Source organism: Capricornis sumatraensis, chromosome 11 (genome assembly GCF_032405125.1).
Source record: "Capricornis sumatraensis isolate serow.1 chromosome 11, serow.2, whole genome shotgun sequence".
Classification (NCBI taxonomy): Eukaryota; Metazoa; Chordata; class Mammalia; order Artiodactyla; family Bovidae; genus Capricornis; species Capricornis sumatraensis.
The window spans coordinates 84,896,526-84,906,360 of record NC_091079.1 but is presented as its reverse complement, the minus strand read 5'-3'; the positions used below and the strand labels follow the sequence as shown (position 1 = coordinate 84,906,360).

The following is a 9,835-nucleotide window of genomic DNA, read 5'->3' as shown; positions in this document are numbered from 1 at the left end:
ATTTCTTAGCTGAGCCTTCCAATGCTGACATGCTGGACCAATTCAATGAAGCATGCCATAAATTATATGACTATGTTATTTGAATTAATGGGACACTTTCTACAACGGCAGGAATTGTCACCAGGAGTTCAAAAGCCAGACATGGGCTCTAGGTTATTATTCACACTTCAGTGATAGATTTGAATCTCACCTTTGTGGCCAGGTTTGGTTGGTCTGGTCAGGAGTGTAGGTCGTGACAAAGAACAAAGATTAAAGACCTAAAGCAGCTGAGACTACAGTTTCAATAGCCCTGAGTTAAACAACCAAACAAATGCAAGACAACTGGCTGGACCAGTAATGGCCTGGCGTGTGATCTGAAGGTTTTGAAGTGTCATTAAGGAAGGGGCTTATTATTTGATGTTGCTGACAATGAAGGCTAGCTCTTTTTGCCTCATTTCAATATTTGGAGATCATAAATAATCACAGATACAATTACGGACTCTACCTGCAAATGTGTCTTAGTAGACCTGCGTCTACGGCAGCAGAAGAGCCATTCAGGGTATAGGAGAACCTGGACGAGACTCAGGCTGGACCACCTGGCTGTGTGCTATGTCTGCGGATTGGAAATGGCTGAAATTCAGTTCTCTAATGATAACAGTTCTTTTACCTAGAAGGATCTTATTCTAAAACTTGAAGTAATGACTTGAGGAAAAGATGGAGTGTTCGTGAAAATATCACAAAAAATTTAAATATGATTTTTGAGACAACGTTGAAAGTTAAAAACATTAAAAACCCACTTGATGAATTATAAGATCTAAACAATAAAGGCATAGGATATGAGGTTTCTCTTCAGTTTCAAGTATAATAGGATTATACGCTGAAGAAAACATCACTGCTCTACACTCTTACTTAAAAAAATTGATACTGATTCATTTTTTGGTACTAATTCTTAAGTTTTTCCTTTCTTAAGCTTAAAAAGTTCACCAGCCAAGGTCTTCTGGTTTTGGTATACCCCATCATCAAATGGGGTATAAACTGGACCTTGAATCTGTCATACAGAGTGAAGTAAGTCAGAAAAAGAAAAAGAAGTATTGTGCATTAATGCATATATGTGGAATCTAGAAAATGGTACAGACGAAACTATTTCCAGGATAGGAATAAAGATGCAGATGTAAAGAACAGACATGTGGACCTGGGGCAGGATGGAGGGGAAGAGAAAAGTGGGCTGAATTGGGAGGTTAGGACCGACATATATACACTATACCATGTGTAAAATAGACAGCTGGTGCAAACATGCTATAAAGCACAGGAAGCTCAGCTTGGTGCTCCGCGATGACCCAGAGGGGTGGGATGGCAGGGTAGGAGTGAGACTCAGGAGGGAGGGGATATATGTATACATATAGTTGGTAAAGAATCCGCCTGCAATGCAGGAGACCCCGGTTCGATTCCTGGGTTGGGAAGATCCACTGGAGAAGGGATAGGCTACCCACTCCAGTATTCTTGGGCTTCCCCTGTGGACCTGGGTTCGAGCCTGGGTTGGGAAGATGCCCTGGAGAAGGGAACGGCTACCCACTCCAGTATTCTGGCCTGGAGAATTTAATGGACTGTATAGTCCATGGGGTCACAGAGAGTTGGACATGGCTGAGCGACTTCCACTTTTATAGCTGATTCACTTCATTGTACGGCAGAAGCTAACAAATCACTGTATAGCAGTTATACTCCAATAAAAAAAAGGGAAACATGAAAATGAAAGAGTGACCTGAGTGTAGTCAAAACACAGATGCTTAATTATGAAAAAAAAAAAAAAAGACCTTTACTGTTCAAAGGATAAATACGATAGGGCTAGTTTTCAGAAAAGATGATTCACCACTCTCATCTGGGAACAGAAAGGTGAAATCTTTATGGGAAGGTTCCTAAAAGATGTCTAAAGAAAAATGAATGCTTTCAAACCTTTGGTTTAGGGAGGAGGTTGTGGGACTAAAGTGTCTCTTTAAAGTAAAGCAACTGACCTTGCAAGCTGTATGGGAAAAGCGTTCTGCAGCCAAATCGTGAAGGCACATTTTTGTGTGACATTCCTGCCTGGGCAGCCAGGCTCTAATTAAGATCTCGTCAGTTAGATAATCACCAGGGAGAGAGGTCCAGGGTGTGGAGAACACTTCAAATTACATTCCATGAAAACCTTAGACTGTCAAAGCTTAGGAAGGCCCTGATCATCCATAGACATGGAGTTGGGGTCAGGGACTGAAACGAAGGCGAGCACATGTCAGCATAAACTAACTGCTGACATAAATTGAACATGTGCAATTTTTTAAAAGGTGGTATTGAATAACAGGCCCACAGCCATCCCTCTCGGCGTCTCAGACCCCTTTCTTCTCTTCACTCGGGCTCTTTATGGAGTCACTTCCATCAGGCAGAGTTCCATAGGATAAGCCACTTGAATCTGGTTGTATTTTATCCAATATTTGTTTCCCTGTGGAGATAAAAATCACAAAGAATCTTTTGAGCTCTTGTAGAATAATGTCTTAATAATTTCTCCTCTATCTAGGCCACATTTTATTCCTTTTTTAAAAAGGACAATGTAGTCGCCCTATAAATAGAAGAGATAAACGTCAGGGAAGAAAGGCCCACAGAGCTCCATGCCCCTGATGTAAGATCGTGGCTGTCCACACGAGCAAACTGTCTTCCCACCCGGGGAGCATGTGCTGTCCCCGTGACCGTGCTGGGGACAGAAATCAGGCTGGATCAGTCAGGAGACTAACATGAAGCGTGTACGCATCTCCAAACCTCTCTCCCCATTCTGCCTCCTGGTCCATGTTTAGTCTAACGCATCTAACAACAGGGGAAAACAGACTTTCAGAATGGCTTCTAAAGCTCTTACTGATTCTACATATAGAACTGTGTGAAATGAAAGAGTTAAAAGTAAGTAAACTTCACTTCCTACCAAAGAACCCCTAACCTTAGAAGGCCTCTGTAAGGCACACCCTTGCCACACATGCCGATTCTTGCGCTGAGTGTTCTTAGCTGATAAGATGGTTCAAATGGGAAAGAGAACACAGAACTCATGGACCATATTTTCTCAGTCATAGGCACAAGGTTTTAATGGTTTTTTGCTTCAAAGGCTTGGTCCTAACTGCATGGTGGAGGAAGCTATGAGAACATAACTACTCCTCGTCTAGAAGCCTATAGGTCACCCCAAACCCCTAGCAAAGCCAGAGACTGTTGGGGGTGGTGAGCAAGGAAGGAGGTGAGGACACAGAAACCTGTTTCCTTTGTTCTGGACATCACTTCTTTTGGGTCTACATGAAACTGAAAGTGTTAGTCGCTCAGCTTTATCTGACTCTTTGCGACCCTATGGACTGTAGCCCACCAGGCTTCTCTGTCCATGGGAGTCTCCAGGCAAGAATACTGGAGTGGATTGCTATGCCCTACTCCAGGGGACCTCCCCAACCCAGGGATTGAACCCAGGTCTCCTGCATTGCAGCTGGATTCTTTACCATCTGAGATACCAGGGAAGCCCAAGAATACTGGAGTAGGCAGCCTATCCCTTCTCCAGGAGATCTTCCCAACCCAGGAATCAAACCGGGGTCTCCTGCATTGCAGGTGGATTCTTTACCAGATGAGCTACCAGGGAACACTCCCCCCTCACACAGAGTAGGTAGCCTTTCTCATCTCCAGGGGATCTTCCCAACCGAGAGATGGAGCCCGGGTCTCCTGCATTGCAGGCAGATTCGTTACTACCCGAGACACCAGGGAAGCCCCAAGTCTGCATCACGGAAGTGGTATTCTCAGTGGGAGTGGAGAGCTGGGATGACGATGCATGTTAAACCCCTCTGGATGAATGAGGGGAGGAACAGGGGAAGAAGCTCTTCATGTTCAGGTGACCAAGAAGAACGTCACTCTTGGGCCCAGTGCAAGGGCCACTTCACCCTTCCCAAGGAATGATGTTCCTAAGCTTCTGGTCTTCGGTGTAGAATCTCCCTCAAAGGTTCTCCAAGCAACAAAGGTCTGTGCCTGCCATTCCCACTCCTTTCCCTACCCTTTTCCAATTTGAAAGTGAAAGTGAAAGAGAAGTCACTCAGTCGTGTCCGACTCTTTGCGACCCCGTGGACTGTAGCCTACCAGGCTTCTCTGTCCATGGGATTCTCTAGGCAAGAATACTGGAGCGGGTGACCATTTCCTTCTCCAGGAAATCTAAAACAGAAATTCTCACTACCACCCAAATCAAGAAAACAGGGTCAGTTCTTTTCTATCCTCAGTGTTTTGTGCAAAACTGATAATCAAATGATTATTAACATTTACAGTTAAACTATCACCTCTGCTTTCATCATTAAATGTACATTTTCTGAGGGTAAGAATTACATTTTATATTAATTTAACTCCAGAAATCATACCAAAAATTATCTATTATAAATTAAGGAATATGCATCTTACCGGGAACATTTCCAAAATCAATGTAAGACTGTGGCAGGTGTTCCTTTTCTCTATTCCTTGTGACCAAAACCACACCAAGGAATGACAGAAAACACCTGTAAGAATAATGTTAATAAAGAACACAAGGTCACTGTATTAAATAACTGAACGCATGGGATTAAGTAACTGAACTCCACCTTCTACATGATGACATACATTCCACTGGTTTTGTTCTTTCTGTTTCTCATGGTAAGCTGCCTAGAAATTGTCTTAATTGCTGCAGCCAATAATATTTGTCCCCAGAACCAAGACCTGGGCCGCTTCCAGTAAGTCTCTGCCCCAGGTTTTTACCATCTGGAGGTTAATTCAGGCTCTAAACCCTTTGGGTAGACACTAAGTCTCATTTTCTATCCATGCATGCTCAGACCCATTACTGGCATGCAACACAAGCAAAAAAATAATTTATTCTTTAATTTTCTAAGAAATTTCATTGTCCTTGGCCATAAGCATAGTCATAGCTTCCAGACCCCAGAAGTTTAGCTTCGCCCAAAAATCTCACAAAAATGAATTTTCAAGATAGATAGCTTTCTATGTTGAAAATAGTCTGGGCTCAAGTTTGCATAACAATGGTCATGCAGAATACCACATCAAGAAGCAACTAAGCATTCAGAGAGTTCCAGGTGGGAGCCAAAGGAAAAATCAATACATCGGTGACATTCTGTCAAGGTTCTACCCTTCGTCTGCCAGAACACCAGAAGTGATTGTCCAGCAAATTCCGAGGCAGAGTTAAAGCTGGGCACCTAGACCCAGGAGAGGGATGGCACCAATCTGATGTTAGTAGGTCTTAAGGCAGAGATCTGCCCCAGTCTTGGCCTTGCATCCTAGGTGATTCTAGAGGCATCTGTGGTTCCCAACTGAGATGTAACCTAAGGGTTCCTAAGGCTGGGATAGGTCTGATTGAGTATAAAAAGGTGGAGTAGCTACAAGGGCCTTTGATTTACCTTGATTTTGGCTGGAACTGAAAATCTCCAGTGTTTCAGATCCCTCACAGAGATATTTAAATCACAAAGACACTGAGCTCTGGGTAGGGTGTTAAGTTGAAAAATATGCTTCTTTTAAGAGCTCGGGAAACTGATGTTTCTTATATTATTTTCCAATTTTCCATGCCTCAGGTCCAATGCCAAAAGTCTCACATAAAAGTAATAGTATTTCACATACCTTACCTCTGAGACATTTACTCACCCAAAAAGATATATAAATATAGTAAGAAAAGCTGCACCAAGAAACTCCTGATAAAATATGATACCTACAATAGTGAAGATAAAATTAATTTTAGGGTAAGAATATTTACAATAGCTACATATTGATTTTCAAATTACTGTATTACTTTTTTCGAAGTAAACAGTTACCCTTAAAATGTACATCCAGTCGATGTTTAGTTGCTAAGTCATGTCCTACTCTTTGCGACCCCATGGGCTGTAGCCCGCCAGGCTTCTCTGTCCATAGAATTCTCCCAGGCAAGAATACTGGAGTGGGTTGCCACTTCCTTCTCCAGGGGACTTTCCTCACCCACATCTCCTGCCTTGGCAGGTGGGTTCTTTACCACTGAGCTACCAGAGAAGCCCTAAAAAGGCACATTCAGTAGCTTAGTTTAAAAAATATTTGCATGCGATACTAATGCTTTCAATGATTCCAAAGAACACAGATTTGTAGACTTTACATAATGTATGTATCATTATAATAAAATCAGCACAAGTAACATAGCTTTTGCCAACAGAAACTTTTTTGTCCAGTGCAAGATTTGTACCACTGGAACGTGCAAGCAGAGCGACATTTCCCACCCCCAGTTGTTTAAGCCGGATGTCGGCAAGCCTGGCCTGAGCGTCTGGGTGGACGCTGGGCCTTTCACATAGCACTGGCACTTCAGGCCAGCTGCTCCCCACGCTGTCGGCCTGGGCCTAACCCTGCAGTCTGCGGGTCTGGTCACAGGCTGATGTGTGCACTGGAGCATGCTAACGTGCTGCCCGAGCTCCATTTCTCACTGCCAACCCCTCTCCCATCTCCCTCCGCTGGTCTTTCCTTTTGGGTGAAGGGCAATGTGCATCTGTCCTTTATTCCAGAGAGCCCTCCTTCTTTCCTTCTTAGTATCAGTGATTCCCTTTTGGCCTATGGTCCCAAAGCCTTCACAGACTTTTTTTTTTTTTTTTCACTAAATAAGTTACCTTTTATGTTTGTTTTAAATTTTATGTATTTATTTATGGTTGCGTGTGGGCTTTCTCAGGTTGCGGTGCACGGGCTTTTCACTGCGGTGGCTGCTCTTGTCGGTGAGCACAGGCGCTAGAGCATGTGGGCTCAGCAGTTGTAGCACGTGGGCCTCGTTGCCCTGTGGAATCTTCCCAGACTAGGGATTGAACCTGTGTCCTCTGCATTGCCAGGTGGATTCTTAATCACAAGACCACCAGGGAAGTCCTAAATAAGTTACCTTGTAATTATCTACTACCTGGAATCACATCTGTGTGTGTGCGTGTGTGGTGTTAGCCTTGCTATCCTGTTGACAAGTATTTACTGAGAGTTGTGAGTGCCGGCTGCTGCTTAGGTGTTGCCAGTGCCAGAGACCAGTCTGAGGTCTGTTGCCTCACTTTCTGCGGGAACAAGCCATGTCCCATTCTGGTGAATATTTGTTGAGTGAATAATGTTGCTGAAGCATTTTTCCCTGTGATTACACACGTCCTTGGAGTCATTTGAATGTTTTCCTGTTATTCTAAGCTGGTGCCCCATAATATTCATTTCTCGAAGGACATTTTAAATTGCTTCAAACGCTTTTGCTTTTGTGATGTTAATAAACTTCTTTGCACACGTTTCTTCCTGGTATTTTAGGATTTTTTTTTGTTGTCATCACTTAAAGAGGAATTTCTGTCTTCAAGAGTAAAAAGTTTCGTAAAATACACATAATACCCACAATAATAGTAGCTTCCCAGGTTATGCAGTGGTAAAGAATTCACCTGCCAATGCAGGAGGTACAAAAGACGCAGGTTCGATCCCTGGGTCAGGAAGATCCCTTGGAGAAGGAAATGGCTACCCACTCCAGTATTCTTCCCTGGAAAATTCCATGGACAGAGAAGCCTGGGAGGGTAGAGTCCATGGAGTCACAAAGAGTTGGACATGACTGAGCATGCAAGCGTGCATGCATACATAGCATAAAATTTACCATCCTAAACATTTTAAAGCATACAGTTCAGTTGTGTTAAGTATACAGTCATCACTCAGTATACAGAGAACTTGGTTGTAGGACTCCTCAGTGGATACTAAAATCTGTATCATTAGTGGATACTAATGCCCAAGTCCCTTATATAAAGTGGCATAATATTTACATGTAACTTATATACATTCTCCAACACCACAGTACAAAAGCATCCATTCTTCAGCACTCAGCTTTCTTCACAGTCCAACTCACATTCATACATGACCACTGGAAAAACCATAGCCTTGACTAGATGGACCTTTGTTGGCAAAAGAATGGCTCTGCTTTTGAATATGCTATCTAGGTTGGTCATAACTTTCCTTCCAAGGAGTAAGCGTCTTTTAATTTCATGTAATCACCATCTGCAGTGATTTTGGAGCTCAGAAAAATAAAGTCACCCACTGTTTCCCCATCTATTTGCCATGAAGTGATGGGGCCAGATGCCATGATCTTCGTTTTCTGAATGTTGAGCTTTAAGTCAACTTTTTCACTCTCCTTTTTCACTTTCATCAAGAGGCTCTTTAGTTCTTCACTTTCTGCCATCAGGGTGGTGTCATCTGCATATCTGAGGTTATTGATATTTCTCTTGGCAATCTTGATTCCAGCTTGTGCTTCTTCCAGCCCAGCATTTCTCATGATGTACTCTGTATATAAGTTAAATAAGCAGGGTGACAATATACAGCCTCGATGTACTCCTTTTCCTATTTGGAACCAGTCTATTGTTCCATGTCCAGTTCTAACTGTTGCTTCCTGACCTGCATACAGATTTCTCAGGAGGCAGGTCAGGTGGTCTGGTATTCCCATCTCTTTCAGAATTTTCCACAGTTTATTGTGATCCACACAGTCAAAGGCATTGGCATAGTCAAGAAAGCAGAAATAGATGTTTTTCTGGAACTCTCTTGCTTTTTTGATGATCCAGCGGATGTTGGCAACTTGATCTCTGGTTCCTCTGCCTTTTCTAAAACCAGCTTGAACATCTGGAATTTCACGGTTCATGTATTGCTGAAGCCTGGCTTGGAGAAATTTTGAGCATTACTTAACTAGCACGTGAGATGAGTGCAATTGTGCGGTAGTTTGAGCATTCTTTGGCATTGCCTTTCTTTGGGATTGGAATGAAAACTGACCTTTCCCAGTCCTGCGGCCACTGCTGAGTTTTCCAAATTTGCTGGCATATTGAGTGCAGCACTTTGACAATATCATCTTTCAGGATTTGAAATAGCTCCACTGGAATTCCATCACCTCCACTAGCTTTGTTTGTAGTGAAGCTTTCTAAGGCCTACTTGACTTCACATTCCAGGATGTCTGGCTCTAGGTGAGTGAGCACACCATCGTGATTATCTGGGTGGTGAAGATCTTTTTTGTACAGTTCTTCTGTGTATTTGTGCCACCTCTTCTTAATATCTTCTGCTTCTGTTAGGTCCCTACCATTTTTGCTTTCTGGAATATTCTGGAATTTGGGGGGGAGGGGATATAGTCTATCTACTATTGGTGGTATCCACAGATGCAGAAATGTGGATATAGAGGGCCAACTGTATTCACACTGGAGTGCAGCCAATTTTCAGAACTTTTTAATCTTGTAAAACAAACTCTATACTCATTAAACAGATCCCCATTTCCACCCTCTCCCAGCCCTTGGCAATCACCACTCCACTTTCCATTTCTGTAAGTTTGAGTGCTCTGGACACCTCATATAAGTGGAATCATACAGCATTTGGCATTTCATGACTGGCTTGTTTCAGTTAGATAATGTCCTTCTTAAGGTTCACCTGCTTTGTGGCATGTATCAAAGTCCCTTCCCTTCTGATGGCCGAATAATATTTCTCTGTATGTATATACCACATTTTCTTTATCCATGCATTTGTCAGTTTAGGTTGCTTCTGCCATCTGGCTACTGTGAATAATGCTGTTATGAACCTAGGTGTACAAATATCTGTTTGAGTCCCTGCTTTCAATTCTTTTGGACATACACCCAGCGGTAGACTTGTTGGATCACATGGTAATTCCATATTTAATTTTTTGAGAGACTGCCACCGAGTCTCCCATAGTGGCTGCACCATGCTACGTTCCCACTAACAGTGTACAAGGGTTCTGATTTCTTCATGTGCTTGCCAACACTTGCTATTTTATGTTTTTGTTTTGTTTTTGCTAGTAGCCATCCTAATGGATGTGTGGTGATTTGTGGTTTCCATTTGAATTTCCCTAATG

The 9,835-nt window shown here is 42.8% G+C and overlaps 1 protein-coding gene across 2 annotated transcripts in view; it reads right to left on the bottom strand.

The window, feature by feature from the left end:
- Positions 1-1,965: 1,965 nt before the first annotated feature.
- NIPAL2 (NIPA like domain containing 2) overlaps positions 1,966-9,835 on the bottom strand; it is an 82,147-nt gene continuing 74,277 nt past the window's right edge. The window contains exons 9-11 of one of the 2 annotated variants that reach the window (XM_068983937.1): positions 5,632-5,695; positions 4,411-4,505; positions 1,966-2,449 (exon numbers count right to left, since the gene is read on the bottom strand). In XM_068983937.1, coding sequence (XP_068840038.1) covers positions 2,337-2,449; positions 4,411-4,505; positions 5,632-5,695 — 272 coding nt within the window. In that variant the 3' untranslated portion in view covers positions 1,966-2,336. The remainder of the gene's footprint in view (positions 2,450-4,410; positions 4,506-5,631; positions 5,696-9,835) is intronic. The other variant, XM_068983938.1, reaches the window with a different exon arrangement.